The sequence below is a fragment of the Petaurus breviceps genome, unplaced genomic scaffold (genome assembly GCF_028583685.1).
Source record: "Petaurus breviceps papuanus isolate PSGF00001 unplaced genomic scaffold, PetGlider_PUasm1.0 90823, whole genome shotgun sequence".
In the NCBI taxonomy this organism is placed as follows: domain Eukaryota; kingdom Metazoa; phylum Chordata; class Mammalia; order Diprotodontia; family Petauridae; genus Petaurus; species Petaurus breviceps.
The window spans coordinates 8,933,521-8,952,868 of record NW_027187352.1 but is presented as its reverse complement, the minus strand read 5'-3'; the positions used below and the strand labels follow the sequence as shown (position 1 = coordinate 8,952,868).

The window sequence follows — 19,348 nt, the reverse complement described above, 5'->3', positions numbered from 1 at the left end:
TAGAAGAAATTTCAGTTATCATCTAGTTTGGCCTTCTTGGGGTTTTTTTACTGTTACTTTTTGTTTTTATATCACATTCATTTCCAGATCTATTCCTTTCACCCAGTGAGCCTTTCATTATAAAAAAATACCAAAAAGGAAAGAAAAGGGGCAGGGAAAGCCCTACAAAACCACCCAAACATCACTGTCTGACAATATATAGAATATTCTACACACAAAGTCCCCCCAAACTGTGTGAACGGAATGAATATGCCTTTTCTTAACTCTTTTCTGGAGCCAGAATTAGAATTACACAGTATTCAGTTTTATTGTTCTTTCATTTGTATTATTGTAGTGATTGTATATGTTATTTTCCTGATTCTGCTTCAATTCCTAAGTTACCCAACGTGTCACTAAATTCTTTGATGTTTGTCTGTTGTGTTGATGTAGTAACATCCTGTCTCATTTGTGTGCCACAGTTTGTGTAGCTATTCTTCAGTCACATGTAGCCCCTCTTTTTTCAGATAAAGGGACTCAGGGCCCACAAAGGAAAGGTCACTTCCCCAAGATCCCATCACTACATGGTATTGCAGCCTGGCATGGGATCCAGATTTTAGGTGTTTTTGTTTTTCTTTTTGATATCACTAGAATAGATTTACAGGAATAGGAATGTGGTCATTAGTTTGAGAAAGCTAAAAGATCAGTTTAAAATCTGGTGTAAATATTATGCCCTACTGTAGTTCTGAACAACTGATGGCTGTGAGCCATTTATTTTGGAAACCAGAGCTCAGAGACATTTGAATGTGCCTGGCTGCTTGCCCTCTCCTGACTGATGGAGTCAGTGCTTCTCTTTCCCTTCCTCTGTCTTCCACACAGCAGCACTGCAGTCATTTTAACAACCTGACCTCACCCCAACCCAGTACTCTAAAGGGAAGCAACAGCAAAGTCTTTCTAACCGATTACTCTGGAAAATTTCTGAGTGATACCTTTAAATACATGTATCCTGTCAACAGTAAATATGTTCGGGGAAAATTTAAACTAGACTTCTAATGAAAATATTTAAAATACTCATCTTATAATATCTTTTTCTTTTGTAGAAAAGAAAACTTATGCTGAAATTTTTGAAGAATTTCATCCAGTTCGCTGAAACTTCTCACCTTGCCTGCTTTTATTTCTTTCCCAAGAGCTTTTGTTGATGAACTCAGTGGGATATGTTTCTAATATATCTCAAATTTATGTGTAATGAAAAAAATTAAGGTCTTATAATTAAATGAGTGACATGAATACACAACTGTTTAAGTCATCTACCCTCTTATATGTATTATGCCTTAAAACATGTGAGCAAAGTATGGGAGTAAGATGTTGGGTGTAACTCTGTTTGGGTTACAAAAGGCACATTGCCAAACTCCAAGCATCTCTCAGTTTCTGGTGTCAGATCTTGAAGGACCTCCTTAAGAGTTACTTAGAAGAAACTGCACCTGTGTTATGGAAAGGACATATTCTGCATTCTGACTCATGCACTGATATGAGGTGAGATTGACCAGGGCCACCTGGTCTTACACTTACACTTACAGTCAGTCAGCTTTTATTGAGTATTTACTGTGTGCCGGACACTTTGCTAAGTACTGGGAACAAAAAGAAAATAAAAAACCCAGTCCTTTGCCCTCAAGGAGCTCACATTCCAATGGAGAAGTTTGTTGTTTATTCATTCCATTCAGTAGTGTCCAATTCTTTATGACCCCATTTGGAGTTTTCTTAACAAAGACACTGGAGTGGTTTGCCATTTCCTTCTCCAGCTCATTTTACAGATGAGGAAACTAAGGCAAACAAGGTTAAGTGACTTGCCCAGGGTCACACAGCTAGTAAGTGTCTGAGGATGCATTTGAACTCAGGTCCTCCTGACTCCAGGGCTGGCATTCTTATCTGTTGCGCCACCTAGCCACCACAATAGAGAAGACAACGTGCAAATAACTGGAAGATAATCTTGGAGGGAATGCACTAAGAGGGAGCAGTATGGAACTGGAAATAACCTAAAGGAGGTGGGATTTGAGCTAAGTCCTAAAGGAAACTAGGAAAGCTGGGAGGTGGAAGAGAGGAGGAAGGCATGCCAGGAGTGGCAGACAGACAGTGAAAAGGCGCACAGATGGGAAAGGAGTGTCACATGGATGGAATAATGAGTAGAGCTGCTTAATTTACTATGTGGATGAGGGAGTGTATTTTAAGAAGACAGCAATAGGAGGAAGAGGCTACTTTGTGAAAGACTTTAAATGCCAAAGAGAGCATTTGCAGAGCATTTGATCATGGAGGTAATTGGGAGCCTTTGGAGTTTATTGAGGGGGATGGGGGGTGACATGGTCAGATTTATGCTTTTGTAAAATCACTTTGTCAACCGAGGGGAGAATGGATTGGAATGGGGAGACTTGGCAAGGAGACCACCTGAAAGGCTGTTGTGGCAGTACAGGTATAGATGGCAAGAGACTTCCCCATGGTGGTTTCTGTGTGAGTGGAGAGAAAAATCTATACAAGAGGTTGTGAAGATCGCAATGACAAGACTTGACAACACATTGGATATGTGGGGTGAGTGCAAGTGCAGAATCAGTTGATTCAAGGTTGCAGGCACTGGTGACTAGAGGGATGGTGGGGAGAAGGTTGGGAATAGCCTCGGGTGGGTGGGACAGCAAATCAATCAGAGTGATATAAAAGGATTGACTTACTGCACTGAGGACCCATTTAAGGTTCTGTAACAGATTTGTAATGTGCCAAGTCAACATGGTTCTGTGATTCTTTCCAGCTCTATTCAGTAGCATATGACTAGGAATGGAGGCCTGGATCCGAGTAATCCAGGGTTGGACCTTAGCAAGGTGTGATCAGTGGTAGGACAAGAGAACAAGGAATTTGATGTAGAGCATAGTATCAGAGTGATTCACCAACAAGTCAAGATAGGAAAAGCAGGATGATCTAGCCCAAAAGCAGGGAACCTGTGGCCTTCTAGGTCCTTGGGTGTGGCCTTTAGACTAAGTCACAGTTATACAGAACAAATCCTTTTTTCAAAGGGATTTTTTCTGTGAAGTTTGGATTCAGTCACAGAGCTGCACTTGAGGACCTAGAGGCTCACATATGTCCTCAAGGCTACAGATTCCCCCAGGGATGTGGCTCGAGAAAGAACTGAGGAATGGAGACACCGGAGATCACTGTGAGGATGCAGAACAGGGTTAGGGTCATAAGGCATAGGGAGAGATGGAATGATAAAAGATTATGATTGGATAAAGGAGTTTCAAGTTCATAAACATGGAGGCAGAACTTATGGGTAATGACAAGATCAAGGGCATGAGTGTCTGACTCCGTGCAGCTTAGGTGGGACAGAGAAATATGAAGTTAGTATATTTAAAGGAGCCTTCGTATGTATGTTGAAGTCCTCTAATGGGAGAGCAGAAGTCACAGTGGAAAGACTATAGACCAGGCATTAAACTCAAGGGGAAAGGAAGGGAAATGTCCTGGAGACTGGAGAAATAACAGCAACTAAGATCTAGCTTTACAAGATGCCACTGAATCCTCATTGTAGATTCAGGGATACATAGAGTTTGGAGATACTGCCTTCATCTGCCAGAGGACTTCACTGCCAGAGGGTAAATAAAGGAGGGCGTTGCTGTACCATATTGAATTGTTCAGTTGACTCTGAAAGTCATAGAGTAACCTTTAATAGGTATGTTGGAGCAAAGCTTCCTCAGCTGATCCTGGGCAGCAATTGGGGATTTTTATGGAGCAATTGATTTACACATCATTACTTCACAGTACTCAAGGGCTTGTGGTTTGAAAGGTGGGAAACCTGTTCAAAGAAGAGATGAATAATGAGAAATATGTCAAGGGGATCCCATGACTGCCTTCATGAGATTGTCAGCCTGACCTTCACAGCAATCTACGTTCATGTGGAATTGGTTTAATTATGGATTTGCTATACAGTTCCCACTTGGCAGCTGTTGGCATTTTGCCTTTGCAGGGTGAATTACTGATTTGTCTACATAAACACTTTTACCAAGATCATAAGCAATAAGTCAAAATTAGCCTAGGGATTCCACCTCATAAGAAAGTTCCAGTTGTTTCCTTTAAAATGAAGTGTAATTGTCTGTAAGTTAACATATATATCAGAATATACTGGGATTTGTTTTGATGATTAGATAACAAAACATCAGCATTCACTCAGTGGGGTATAATTTCCAAGAAACATACCCAAATTTGCAATATAAGCAGCCATTAGTTTTGGTTACGTTCCATATAGTCCTACTTGTGAACTATGTGGTTTTCAAACTATGCTCTTTATGTTCTTAAAGTTGATTCTGTGTACTCATTATTGCAGAGGGAAAAAAGCTGTTAGAAAATCTGAATGAATTCATTACCAAACAAATTCTAATAAACTGCTGTAGAGCTCCATCTTCCCATCTGATTGGAAAAGAGGGACAGAACTTAGATAAATTTTGATAACTTGTCTAATTTGACATTGATGTCTAGTTGTATAAATTTTATAAATCCATGAAGCCTTCGTATCATAATCTGAAGTTTTAAAATACAAAACCAATTTTCTAATTATATCCTGAGGACTACTGATAGCATTTCTGGTTTCAGTTTACTTTTAGGCTTAACATTTATGAAGATTTTTCAGCCACCTCAATTTATTAACTATAAATATACTTATGCTTCATTCTGTTAGAAGCCACTCATTTGGGATCATGATTAGTTAATATCTGCTTCACTCCTAATTGTACTGAAAAGTTTTCCTATTTCTGACCATTTTTTCAGTATACAGACCATTTCTATCCAATTCTTTTTTTTGGAGGGGAGAAGGTAGGGCAGTTGGGGTTAAGCGACTTGCCCAAGGTCATATGGATAGTTTGTTTTGGTTTTTGTTTTTTTTTTATCTGTGTATTAAGTGTCTGAGGCCAGATTTGAACTCAGGTCCTCCTGACTCCAGGGCCAGCACTCTATTCACTGCACCACCTAGCTGCTCCTCTGTCCAATTCTTGTTGTCTTTGAACTTGATCAAAACCAAAATCACTCTTGATATACCAGCATCTACACTTTAAATATTTAATCATTTAATCATTAACCATGTCTCCCAAACAAATGTTTCTGCTATGTGAAGGCTCAGAATCATAAAGCTATCATAGTACTGAGACCGAAGAAGATTCTCACTCCCTTAATATTAATATTATAGAAGCATCACACACTAGGTATCATTTCAAAATATCAACAGCATAGCTTATAATAATAAAACTATAATACTTGAAACTTACAAGCAGCATCAATGTAAATAATATTATGAACATTTGAAATACAAAATATGAAACAACAATTCCATCAAAAACCAGTTCAACTGAATATATTTCCAAACACTTGTCTCCGAATGTTGACATCCTATAATGGTTGTATTTTTTTTTAAAAAAGCAGCATGACATGTATAACCTATATTGGAGGGAGAAGAAGAGAGGGAGAAAAATTTGGAACTCAAAATTTTTCCAAAAAATGAATGTTGAAAATTGTCTTTATGTGTAATTGGAAAAAAAAAATGCTATTATAAGAAAAAAATTTTAAATCACCATAAAGTATCAGTAATGTCACCACTGCAAGAATATAATGCTATTGTCTGTCAGTTACTATCCACAGCCCAGATCAACTATACCATGGTTGATAATTGTCCTCAACTGATCTATCAGACCCAGAATAAATCTGAACTTTGATTGTTCAAGTCTAAGATTGCTCCATGATTCCAGCTTCCTTTTCCAAATCCAAATAAAGATATAAGTTTTTGTGAAATTAGGATGGAAAATTATTAAGATTCTCCCCAAAATTCTGGGAAGCAATTGTTCCTCTTTTAAATGTCTTTAAATTATAAACTTAACAAATGTGAACTATTTAAAATACAAACAATAGAAAAAAGAATTGTACATAAAATCATGAATGTCTATTATGTAGTCTTTTAAGTACATATTAAATTTAACATGATATTAACAAAACTGCCCCCATTTACCTGTGTTACCTTCTAAACTGAGAGAAATTGTCTCTTTAGAAAACCCCCTGCTCAGTTGGCAACAGGTAGAAACTTTTCTCTGTCTCTTATTTTGTTCCAACTTCAATCTTACTATTGTTCAGTTTTATGAATAACTAATAGTTTGCAAATGTCTTGCAATTCAGGCCAAGTATGTTGTAACTGGATTTGTTTTTGTCTGTTATAATTCACTTTCCTATTAAGTAAATTTAATTTCTTAATCTTAAAATGTTCTACTTCCAAATCATGTCATGTGTTTCATTCAGTGTATCATTAGGTTTCGTTTCTTCTTTTCCCACTGTTTCTGCATATCTTGCAATTTAGTATGTTTATATATACTATTTTACGTAATATAAATCACAAAAGTATGATGGACCCATTTTGAAGCTTTATTGTTTTAATTTTTAAACATGTCAGTGTTCAAGCTGCACTGACTACTTTTGGCTTTTTGCCAGTTTTCTCGAATCAATCATATAACTTTAATACTTGGTTATCCAAAATGGAAACTTCCAGATTTCCAAACAGTTTTTTTTTTCTACCCATTGTCCTTTGGGTACTTAGCCACTATGGTTACACTTAGATCTGTACATACTTTGCTTCAATGTGCTAAACAATTGAGTGCCACCAAATCATTTACTTAAACTGGCTCTTTCCCCAGAAAGTTTCCTTTCTAATTTTGGAGAAGAAAAATTAAAAGACCCAAGCTACTAGAAGAAAGAGGAAAGACTAAATAGCTCTTAATAATAAGACAAAAATAAGAGAATAAATTAACTTAAAACAGTTTGCCTTGAGAAATGACAGGTAAAATGAATTTTCAGTTCTGGGGCTCAGTCTGCAAACATGCATATCAGTTACTTAAGAGAGAACCAAAGTCAGTACAGGGTTTGAGGGACTCTACCCCACAGTCTCCATGAGAAAAAAGAGAATAAAAAAATAGGCCCCATTAAAAATAGTGAAATTTCTTAATTTCCATTTTAACAATCCAGAGTAAGTTCTCAGAAACTTCACTGGAATTCAGTACAAACTCAATTTTTGTTTCCATTATAATTCACAAGTTCATATTCAGAAGTTGATTTTTAATTTAATTCTTAAATATATATTATCATAAATAATAATATATTATCATAGATAACATCTCAGAAACAAGAGAGTGTTGTTTCATCTTGGCAATTGACATTATCTTAGCCCTGGAGCAGCTAGATTAGGGAAAAAGAAGACCTCCACTCAAAGTGGGAGAATTCTTGTTTTCCTTTGAAACTGATGAACAGCAGAGGTTAATCATACATAGCTGACTATAGACCTGAGAGACCAGGAAATTCCAGGGTTCTCAGACAAAACTAACAGAGTCCAGCATCACCAAGAAAGCTTGCAGCTTTCCAAGAGACCAGAGCTACAGCTAAACTCAGAAGATCTTAAGACCTTCAATACTAATCAGCTCAACACAAACAAAGGGCCAAGACCCCTTCAAGCCAAATTCACTTAAATGCCATCATCAGAGACAGACCCACACACATCAACAGTGGAGGGTTCAAAACCTTCATGCCCTGTGCCAGAGAGATCTAAGTGGTACAGTGGCACTGTGGACCTGTAATCAGGAAGACCTGAATTCAAATATGGCCTCAAACACTTAATATCAATCAATTTTTAAAGCACCTACTATGTGCCAGGCACTGTGTGACATTGGGCAAGTCACTGAACCCCTGTTTACCTCTTTTTCCTCAACTGGTAAAATGGGGATAATAGCACCTAACTTCTCGGGGTGTTGTGAGGATCAAATGAGATAATATTTGTAAAGCACTTGGCACAGTTTCTGGTACATAGTGGGTGCTATGTAAATGCTAGCTATTTATTATTATGCATCTCAAAATAGTTAACAAAATCATATCAAATACTGCCATCACAGACCAGCTTCAAACTAGAAGCACCAGCCTCAAAACCCAGAACCAGCTTACAGTAAGTAGCATAAGATAAACAGGGAAATCCCAGCAGGGATCTGTTGGGCCCTTTCCAGAAGAATATATTGATCAAGCCATATTTGAATTTTTTTAGTAGTCCAATTGAGGCAGCCTAGGAATGAGTCTAGCCCTCACCAAAATGGGGCTGGAATGTTGATGTGGAAAAACAGCTCCTTTCATAATTTGAGATCAGTTATATCTATCAAAGTGACAGCTCCAAAATTGTTGAAGAATTAATTTACCACTTTGCATTCTCTGTCTTTGCCATGGCATTTTTATCACTTGTGGCCAAAAAGAGAGGCCCAGATCACAGACACACTAACCAGTTGTCTTAGCCAAGTGACCCAAGCTAAGTATAGCTGAATAATTTTTAATCTTATGAGAATACAGAAGAATGAAATGAGGCTGGTACAAAGTTGGGAGATTAATGAAGGAATACAATGTTGGAAGAAAGATGAAGGTATACAAAATAGTCAGTGAAGCTCAGCAACTAAGTGGGAGTTTTGGGAATATTCTGAGAAAAAGGTTACATATTTGTGAATAATTGATTTGCAGCAATCAGAATAGGTATTTTCCATTGTTCTAGTTAATGGCAGAAAAGGTTCTCACGGGAATGAAAATTTCTCACAGTCCTTTAGGGTTTGGTCTACCCATAATCCTCTATAATAACATCAGCCTCTCTAGAAGTACAACAGATTAATGACAAACCACCAGCTCTGCTTCTGCCAATGCCAGGTGATATGCCATTTTCAGTACTTGTGTTATCTATAGTCAATAAACATTATTTATGTGAATGCTGAAATAGACCTGTCCCATGGTTGGACATTTAATCCTGGAAGTCCCCTTTTTAGGGCTATCCAATATCTTTTCTCTTCCCAATGAAAATTCTAAGACATTCTGTTTCATTCTGTAAATGTGTTCAGTGATGTCCAACTATCTATGATTGCATTTTGGGGCTTTCTTGGCAAAGATACTGGAGTGGCTTGCCATTTCCTTCTCCAGCTTATTTTACAGATGAGAAAACTGAGACAAACAAGGTTAAGTGACTTGCCTAGGGTCACACAGCTAGTAAGTGTCTGAGGCCAGATTTGAACTTCCAAGCCAATACTCTCTCCACTGTGCCACCTAGCTGCCCCTAATATAAATGTAATCAGGCTTTATCTGATTCTTACTCTCAATGGAAAATCCCAAAGACAGGTGTACTTACTGATGAGATAGACCTCCACCCAATATGACTTAAATACCATTAAATGACTGGGGTATTTAAATCACTTTGGATGGAGGTCTATCTCCCTTAAGTACCTAGGGGACAGCTAGGTGACTTAGTGGATAGAGTGCTGGTCCTGGAGTCAGAAAGACTCATTTTTGTGAGTTCAAATCTGGCCTCAGACATTTATTACCTATATGACCTTGGACAAATCACTTAATCCTTTTTGCCTCAGTTTCCTCATCTGTAAAATGAGCTGGAGAAGAAAATGGCAAATCACTGCACTATCTCTGCCAAGAAGACTCCAAAGGGGTCACAAAGAGTTAGACATGACTGAAACAACACAACAACAATAAGTGAGTGGGGATAGTGGATTGGAGAAAAGTTGAAGCGCCTTAGCTTCAATTTTCTTGCCTCTCACCACTCCATCCATCCTACACACTGCTGCCAGAATGATTTGCCTCATGTTCAGATCTGACCATGTCACTTCCCTACTCATCCAACTCCACTGACTCCTTGTTGCCTCTGGTTAGTTGGTTGTTGTCCATTCTTGAAAAGGACCAAAATGGCATCACTATGTTGGGGTCAAGGAACAGTGTGTCTGACTGTGGCTGATCAGACAAATACCAAATCAGAAGGCTCTAAGATACAATATAACTCCTCTTTCTAGTCTTTAAATCCCTTTACAACTCAGCCCTAGTCTTTCTAACCTATCTGGAGATTACTGCCCCTCCCACAATCTGGGATCCAACCCAACTGTTCTTCTCTCTTTTCCTCACACAGGGTACTCCATCTCCCATCTCCTTGCCTTTGCACTGGCCCTTCCACATGCCTGGCATGCACTCCCTTCTCACCTCTTCCTCATAAAGAGCCTTTCTTCCCTTGAGATGCAACTGAAGCACTAGCTTCTACATTAGCCTCTCCTAATCTGCCTAACTGATAATGCCCTCCCTCTGAAACCACCTCTTTGTATTTATTCTCTTTATATTTATCCTATGTGTATATACATACATATATAGATAGATAGATACATGTATATATGTATATACACCGAATGCCTCCATTAGAATGTAAGCTCATTAAGGGCAAGGATTGTTTCATTTTTGTCTTTGTATTCCCAATTCCTAGTACAGTGCCTGGTGCATAATAGGTGCTTAATAAGTGCTTTTCCATTGATTGTAACCTTGCCTAAACAAGAAGAGGAACAAACTTGTTATTTTTTAATAAATTTTATTTTCAGATCTACATTTTCCCTCTTCCATATATCCCCTCCTCCACCATCAAGAAAATAAGGAAAACAAAACCCCTGTTATAAATGTGTATAATTAAGCAAAAAAAAAAATAAGCATCAGACATGTTCCCTCAAAATATGCCTGCCTGTCTGCTCTCTGAGTTTCTCTATAAAGAGGTGGTTTTCATGTTTCATCTTGAATCCTCTGGAATTGTGGTATTCCTGAGTCTTTCCAAGTTGTCATTACAATATTGCTTTTACTTTATAAATTGTTCACTTAGTTCTGCCCACCTCACTCTGCATCAGTTCATACAAATCGTTTCTCATTTCTCTGAACCCATCCTCTTCGTTATCTCTTAACAGCATAATAAGACACTAATGTGCCTTGGGGGACACTGAACATGGGAACTTGTTAGACATGGGGATACTATAATTTACTTATTGCTTCTTCTTTCCTTTTAATACAACTTTCTTTTGATAGATTATGGACAGTGTACTTTCAAATAGGAAATTGTGCCTGTCTCCTGAGCTGTCTAGCAAACAGATTTTTTTTTCAACCGCAGACCACATCAACAATGCCCCAAAAGCTATTAAATTGTGTGTATCCTCCCATCCACTGTTATCACTACTAGGTCTGTACCCTGAAACAGATCAGAGAATGAGGACAAGGTCCCATTTGTACAACAATACTTATAGCAGCTCCTTTTGTGATAGCAAATAATTGGAAACTGAGAGGATGCCCAGCAACTGGAGAATGGCTGAATAAGTTATGATGTGAATATGATGGAATACTCTTGCGATATAAGAAACAATGAATGGCATGGTTTCAGAAATCTGGCAAGACTTCTATGAACTGATGTAAAGTGAAGTGGAACCAGAGTAATAATTTATATAATAACAACACTGTTATAAAGGTAATTAACTCTGAAAGACTTAGTAACTGATCAGCATAATGACCAGTCGCAGCTCCAGAGGACACACGATAAAACATGCTATCCATTTCCAGACTGAGAGCTGGTGGACTCAGCACAGATGAAAATACATTTTCCTTTCATTTTTTCTTTTCTCTTTCTTTTTTTGGATATGGATAATGCAGAAATTTGTTTCGCATGACTATACATATTTGTAATGGATTTTGTTTTCTTGCCTTCTCAAAGGGTGGGAAATGGGGAAGGGAAAGGGAGAGAATTTGGAACTGAAAATAAAATGGACTTTTAAAAAATAGGCCACATCTCTTTTGTTTTTTTAAAAAGGTTTTATTTTTTAATTTTTGGATTTTTTTTTTTTACATCACTGTCATTTTCTAGTAATCACACCTAACCAAACTCTGACTTGTAACATTTCCTCCCTTCCCTCAATCCCCTCTCATAAAACAAATAAAACAGAAAAAAAAAACCACTTAAGCAAAACAAACATTTATCAACCATGGCTCACTGTATACAACATTCCATATCTGTAGTCTACTTTCTGAGAGGAGAGAAATACGTTTTGTCTAGCAAGTAGGGTGTCCCCAAATTTCTGAATGAAGATTCAAGCCAAGAAAAGTATAACATTCCCCCAAATCAACCCAGATTTGTTGCTCTGCTCAAGGGTCTCCAACACAGAGGTAAGAAAGTGTGGTTCATAAACCCTTTAATGCAGAAGATCAGTGGTTCTGGGACGGGGAGCTGGTAGGTTCTCCTGACTCTACCTTAAGGGAATCCTGCCACTTTTAACCTCAAAGCAGTCACCATCAGGAAGTAGATGAGAGGCAAAAGCTGGAGAACATAAGTAGGATGGGAGAAAAAGCAGCGTCAGACAAAATGAAGATAAGAGGATCTCTTCTTGTTTCCTGCAAATCATCCACGAACCCCTGCTAATGACCCAGGGGAGGCAGGATCAGAGTTAGCTTTCAAAAGCCTTGGCAAAGATCTTCTGGTTCCTGGCAGGTGAGTCCATGAGGAATGTCCCAGCTGGGTAGCTGTGGAAGGAACACACTTGCCGGAGTTGTCTTTTCTGCAGCCCCCAGCAAATGTCCGGGCACAAAATGTTACAATGCCCATGTGCCTTTCATTGTTCGTGCCTGGGGCTGGAGTCTTCAGCCAAACAAGTTGTGGAGCATTCTATGGGATTCAATGAAAAAGAAAACCACGTCAATACTTTCTTCCATGTGATGAGATCAGATACTGATTAATGCCCAACCTCAACTCACACACATGCATTGTTGCCAAGAGTTTGGCTGGATCTAATTCAGACAGATCATGATGAAATGGAAAGAGCACAGGCCGTTGAATCAGAAGGTCTGAGTTCCAGTTCTGTCTTTGCCATTTACTGGAGGTAGGATTATGGATTAAGTTACCTCCTCTCTCTCAGCTTCAGTGTCCTCATCTACAAATATGGTACTAACACACTTATCCTACCTGTCCTGTTGTTAGGAAACTACCTTCCACCAAAAGGTGGTGCACACCAGCAGTGAGTAGGACAGCTACTTGAGGCACGTTTTGAGCCATTATAGCCCGTGTGAGCAAGAGTACACTACAGGGTGAGGGAGGTGTCAGGCCCCATACCTGTAGATTTGTCTGTAGACCAGACCAAGGAGCTCATGTGATCCAATGCTCTCATTTACAGATGAAGATGATAATGTCCCATAGGACACGCGGTAGGAGGTAGTAGGAGCACTGTTATCCTCCTTTCTTCCCCTTCTGTACACTGCCCAATCCTTGCTGTCCAGTACTTTCTCTGCCAGAATTTCTCCTATTTCTAGAATTTTCTGTCATATAGCTAGTAAATGGCAAAGCCAGAATTTAAACTCAGGCCTTCTGACTCTATGACCAGGGTTCTATCCATCTCATCATGCCTGAATAGAATCTTGATCAGACCACATCAATCACTCAAATCAACAATATGTGATCAAGTCTTCATTTCTTAGAGGCCAGGAACTGCTAGGCACCAGGAATATAAAGAAAGGCAAAAAACCACAAAAATAGTCCCTGCCCTCAAGGAGCTTACATACTAGTGAGAGAAATACGTGGAGAGATGCCTTCCATACGTGGAAGGTAAGACTCAAGGGGCTGGGGGAACTGGGAAGGCCTCCTGCAGAAGGTGGCAATTGGGGCAATTGGGCTGAGTACTGGAAGAAGGCAGGAATGTCAAGAGGTGAAGGTGAAAAGAGTGAGCCAGTGCAAAGTCCTAGAGGTGGGAAATGAATGTGGGGGGAGGGGAGGGAGAGGGGAAGAAGAGCAAGAATGGTTGGATCCCAGAGTCAATAGTGGGATACAAAGTCTAAGAAGACTGGAAAGGGAGGAAGAGGCCAGGTTGTGAAGAATATTAAATGCCCCCAAGAGCACTTCCTGTTTGGTCCTGTAGGTAATCAGGAGACACTGGAATGCCATATGAACAAGGCATTGATAAGAGGAGAGTTAACCAGTGATGTGAGGAGACTCAGAAACAGGTCATCTGGGCATCAGCTGAGAAGATGGGGTGTTTGTACCTGGTGAAAGGAGATTTGGGGGAAGAGGAATGACTCACTTCCACTATTTGAAGGGCTATTTATTATGGAGAAGTTGTACTGATTCCAGCCCAAGATCAAGGACAATGTTCTGACAGAATTCACATAGGATAGGAGACCTCCATACATGGAGTCAGGAGAGAAATGGTTTTGAATTCCAGCTGTAATACTTATTAGCTGTTTGTGACCATTAGACTATCCTTTTAATTTCTCTGAGCCTTAGTTTCCTCATTTGTCAAATGAGAAAAATATTTTTTTAAATGATGTAATATGAATAATGATGATATATTCCCGACTTCAAAGGGATGTCAATCAATCAATATTTATTAAGCACCTACTATGTACCAGGCCGGGGCTAAGCACCAGAGGTCATGAGGAAGGCACTTTTTAAATCTTATAGCACCATAGGTATTATTCTAACAGCCATGGGCTACCTCATAAGGTAATGAGTTCACTGTTATTGGAGGCCTTCAGGGAAATTCTGGGTGATCACTTCTCAGGGCTGTTACTGAAAAGATTCTAGCTCAGATACAAATTAAGCTGAAAGACCTAGCAATAAAAGGTGGTGATTTTTTTTTTCACTATCTCTTTGGGAACACAGACATAGTATTTAAAAGCAACCTAGGATCATGAATTAGGGCAGCTACCTGGTGCAGTGGATAGTTCTTCCTAAGTTCAAATCTGACCTCAGATATTTACTAGCTAGGTGACCTCAGGCAAATCACTGAGAGAAATGATTACAAATAACCAATGACTTGGGGAAAATCATATTTCCCCCCTTTTCTTTTATCCTCATTTCAGGACCTCAGTCTCTGAAGGTTGCGCTAACCTTCTCCTCTATCCAGACCCAATCCAGGTGGGGAAGTCATTGTGTTCTACTCATGTTTAGGTGGGGATAAATTCTTTGAATAGATTGCCCAAGGCTGGGAGTAACTTGGAAGTAAATGACACAATCAAAGTTCAGGTCCACCTCCTCATTGTAATATTCATTTTCTCATTAATTGTTAACCAATCAGAAGTAATTGCCACCCTCAGAAATATCCCTCTTCTACTGGACATACAAGCCATGAGCCCTCTGCCATGATTGTCTTTGTTCTAGAGAGAGATGGACAAATGACCATCCTTTTATTAAAATGCTGGCATTATTAATACAATTATTAAGTTATCCAGAAATTATATCTCTTGAACCTTTTTAAATGCTACATCACTTAAAACTATTTGGTTCAGTTTCCTCACCTGTAAGGAAGAAAGGAAAGGAGAAAGAAATGGCAAACCACTCCAGTATCTCTGCCAAGAAAATCCCAAATGGGGTCATGAAAAATCAGACATAACTAAAATGCCTGAATGACATCAAGGATCCTGAATCCCTCCACCCCCCTACAAGGCATCTTATCTTCCACCCCTTACCCTACCTACCCTGGTGAAACCTTCTTGACCCAACACCAGAACCTTGTGGCCACCCAGGAGTCATGGCGGAGTAGTGGACATAACATTCCTCTTGGAGTCAAGACTCAACTTCCAGTAAGGTCCCTTACTAGCTGTGTGACTTAGAACAAGTCATTGAACAACTCTCAGCACCAATCTCCTCACCAGTAAAAGAGAAGTAAGAATATATGCCCAGGCAATATCACAAGCTGTTGTAAAGATCCAATTCAATAATCATTATTTACATTTCTGTTGTTTTACAATTGAGAGAATGCTTTCCTGGCAGGCAGCACAAGCATTATGACCCTCATTTTACAGATAAGGAAATAGAATTTCAAAGAGTTTACTTGACCTAACATTGTTTATAACCAGTGACACTGGCCTCCTGGGTGTTCCACAAACAAGATCCTCCATTACTTGGCTCTGGGCATTCTCTCTGTCTCTCCCCCATGCCTGGAATGCTCTCCTTCCTCCACTCTGACCACTGACCTCCCTGGATTCCTTCAAGTCTCAGCTTAAATCCATATTCTACAGGAAGCCTTCCCAATCCATCTTCATTCCAGGGCCTTCCCACTTGATTATTTCCTACTTATCCAACATATAATTTGTTGGTACATATATCATGTATGCATCTTGTCTCCCCCATTGGATTGTAAGCTCCTTGAGGGCAGGAACTGTCTTTTGCCAATTTTTGTATCCCCAGTGCTTAGCATAGTGCCTGACACATAGGAGGTAATTAATAAATGTTTATTGACTGACTGAATGGAACTAGGACTTAAACCTAGGTACCTTTACTCTACTGTTTTCCCACTACACAGCTAATAGAAGTAAGGGACTTTGTAAAATGTAAAATATCATGTTGTTCAATCATTTTAGTCATGTCTGACTCTCTGTGACCCCATTTGGGGTTTTCTTGACAGAGATACTGGAGTGGTTTGCCATTTTCTTTTCCAGCTCATTTTACAGATGAGGAAACCGAGGCAAACAGGGTTAAATGACATGCCCAGGGTCACACTGCTAGTAAGTATCTGAGACTGGATGAGTCTTTCTGACTCCAGGCCCAGATCTCTATCCACTGTGCCACCCAGCTACCCTCAAAATATTACATAAATATGTTAATACTATTTTAACTCCATACAAGAAGCCTAGCTCTTCACACCACATGACCATAACCTCCTGGTGGCAGTTACACAAGTTGCAGAATAAATACCCCAGGAAGAAATGAACAGGCCTGTGCCCACAAGAAGCATAATTTTGTAAATGAACCCTTGTGTATGAAGTGACAGAAAATAGCACCATGTGAGAATGTGCTCACAGAAGAGGGCTACTGGGTCAACTCCCAGTTGTGTGTGCACATGCATGTATGTCTACTTACAGGGAACTTTCTGGAGACAATGACCCCTCCTGTGCTATCTAACTCAGTGGTCTAAAATTCCAGTTGCATCTTGGTTTTAAATGCCTATCTTTGTATCTCTGATATTTAATCTTTTGTTTCTTTACACAAAGTCTTGTTAATTAAATGATATTTGAACAGAGAGGAAAAACCCCACATAATATGAGTTGAAGGTCAGCAACAACCCCATTTGGTACTAAATCATTGATGTTTCCCAAGGTGGGAATGAGGGCAATATCTAATAGGTGGGTTTAGTCTTCCAACCTCTTTTGTAGTCCACCTTAGGGGGAGGGCCAGTATTAAGAAGCAGTCAGGAGGACTGGATGGCCCTAGCTAACTGAACAAATAGCAAAAAAGGTCAGTGGAGGTGGTTCGGAGAAAAGCAGAGATGCCTGAAGGTCCAGGGGCCGGGGAGGTAGCTGATGTCCTGGGCCCAACTTGGGGAGACTTGCTATCTGTCACACAACCCACCTCTGGGAGTGCTGGAGTCGTGAAGATAAGCTGAGGCACCTTTGGAACTGTCAGGAAAAGTCAAAATGAGAGCTAAGACCTTGGATGAGTCAGGGTTACCTTGCAAAATAATAACATTAGTTACAGTGATAGTACATAAAATGTTAAGACACCTAGATGCTCTGAAAGTGTATGACAGTGAAAGTATTGTGAACATGTGAAGGACTTCCTGTTGTTATAGGGGGTAAAACATATTTAGAGATAAAGCCACCAAAGTGGAGAGACAGAGACAGAGACAAAGAGACAGAGATAGACAGAGAGACAGAGACAAAGAGAGACAGAGACAGACAGAGACAAAGAGAGACAGAGACAGACAGAGACAAAGAGAAAAGAGGGACCATAGAATGTTAGAGTTGGAAGGGACCTCACAGGTCATCAACCCCTCATTTTACAAATGAGGAAACTGAGGCCTGAAGGTGCTAAATGATCCACCCACAGTCACAGAGATCTTAGCCGAACCTAATGTCATAATTCCAAAGTCAGGGTTCTTTCTACAACATTACTTCTATGTCCCTGGACAAATCTTTCTGGGTTTCAGTTTGCTTGTCTCTTAAATGAGGGTTATATTTGCCCTACCCACCTCATAAAGGGATTGTAAAGGAAGTGCTTTGTAAGAAGCCATCCAGGGCTAGACACTTGTTCTTCTCTCGTCCACACTCCCCTCCTACAACTTCTCCTTCCTCCTAGACAAGTGTCTCCATCCAGATTCCCCCTGAGCTGGGCTCAGCGACTCACCTAACAGAGAGCAGGACACCTGGGTCTACATTGTCAGCCCCGTTATTTCTTGGTATTTCTTGGTCACTTCATTGGCCTTCAGGGTCAGATTGGTGAGGATGTGATGGAGACTGGAGAAATGAAGATGGAACTGAGCTTCCAGGTCCAGCTCCTCCCCTCTCTTCTCCTCTTCATCTTCCTCCTCGTCCTCGTCTGAGTTAGTGATCTTGTCCTTCCACTTGTCCTTGGGCAGCAGCCCATTGTCCACGTCCACGCGGATGGACTTGAGCATGGTGTAGTAGCTGTAGAGGTCATGCAGACCTGCCTCCTCTGCGGGGCTGTCACAGCCTGGCTCTTCCGGGGCCACGTCCCTCAGGAGGCTGGGGATCATGACCACCTGCTCCATGTTCCTCACAGTGGCTGAATACCTGTCCATAACAGTGAGCAGGCAGTTTTTGGGGTAGGGTTTATTCAGGACCTGCATCGTTGCTTTTTCCAGTGTGACTGCTCAGGGAGATGCTTGCAGATTTGCAAATAGCCTGGTTATTTATAGACCGTTCCCCAAGGTTCAGGGTGATCTGGGGGCAGGAGGAGACAGTCTGACAAAGGGCATTGGAGAATGGAATGGTTCCATCTCAGCCAGTAGATAAACACATCGCTATCTCTAGCCAATCTCGAGAACCCCAGAGTGGAGTCAGGTGACTGAGCCATTCTGGTCTTGATAAAGCAGATGGCTATTCTCTCCCTGGAAACCTTCTGCTTGTAAACAGAAGGCCAGGGCTTCTGGCCAGCATGCCCTGCGTTCTGAGGCTATGTTGCAATATAGTGAGGGTGGAAGATTTTCAGCTTTACAAAACATACCAGACACTAGCCTGGGGTCAGGAGACCTTCTTTCCTGATCAAATCTGATAATACTTTCCCCTACTCTGTTACCGTTTCCTTGGGCAAATCATCTCTTCTTGGGGTTTTTATTTACAAAATTAGGGGATTGAATTAATCAGAGGTTCTGAACCTTTTTTGTGTCATGGGCCCCTTTGACAGCTGGATGAAGCCAACTCACCCCTCACCAGAATAATGTTCTTAAATGAATAAAATAAAATACATGAGATTACAAAATAAAACTATCATAGTGAAATATAAGTCATAAAATGGGGGAAAAAACCAAACCCAAGGTCACAGACACCAGGTGAAGACCCTCTGAACTAGATGATTTTTAAGGCCCCTCTAGCTCCAATGAGCTGTAATTCCAGAAGCAGAGGAACACTGAGTACTTTGAGGCAGCCAGACTGGGCATCAGGGGGAGATGGCATCGGAGAGCAGGTACAGCAACAGAGTTGGAGTCAAGAGGGCTGCCTCTGGCATTTACTCCCTTTGGGGCTTTACATGAGTCAGCTCCCCTCCCCAGGC

At 40.2% G+C, this 19,348-nt stretch overlaps 1 protein-coding gene across 1 annotated transcript; it reads right to left on the bottom strand.

Annotated features, from left to right (window-relative positions):
- Positions 1 to 11,569: 11,569 nt before the first annotated feature.
- On the bottom strand, positions 11,570 to 18,628 carry THRSP (thyroid hormone responsive). The gene is made up of 2 exons (XM_069070934.1): positions 17,963 to 18,628; positions 11,570 to 12,514 (listed from the first exon to the last, which is right to left on the bottom strand). Exon 1 carries the CDS (start codon positions 18,423 to 18,425, stop codon positions 17,988 to 17,990), a length of 438 nt encoding a protein of 145 aa, XP_068927035.1. The 5' UTR covers positions 18,426 to 18,628; the 3' UTR covers positions 11,570 to 12,514; positions 17,963 to 17,987.
- Positions 18,629 to 19,348: the final 720 nt, after the last annotated feature.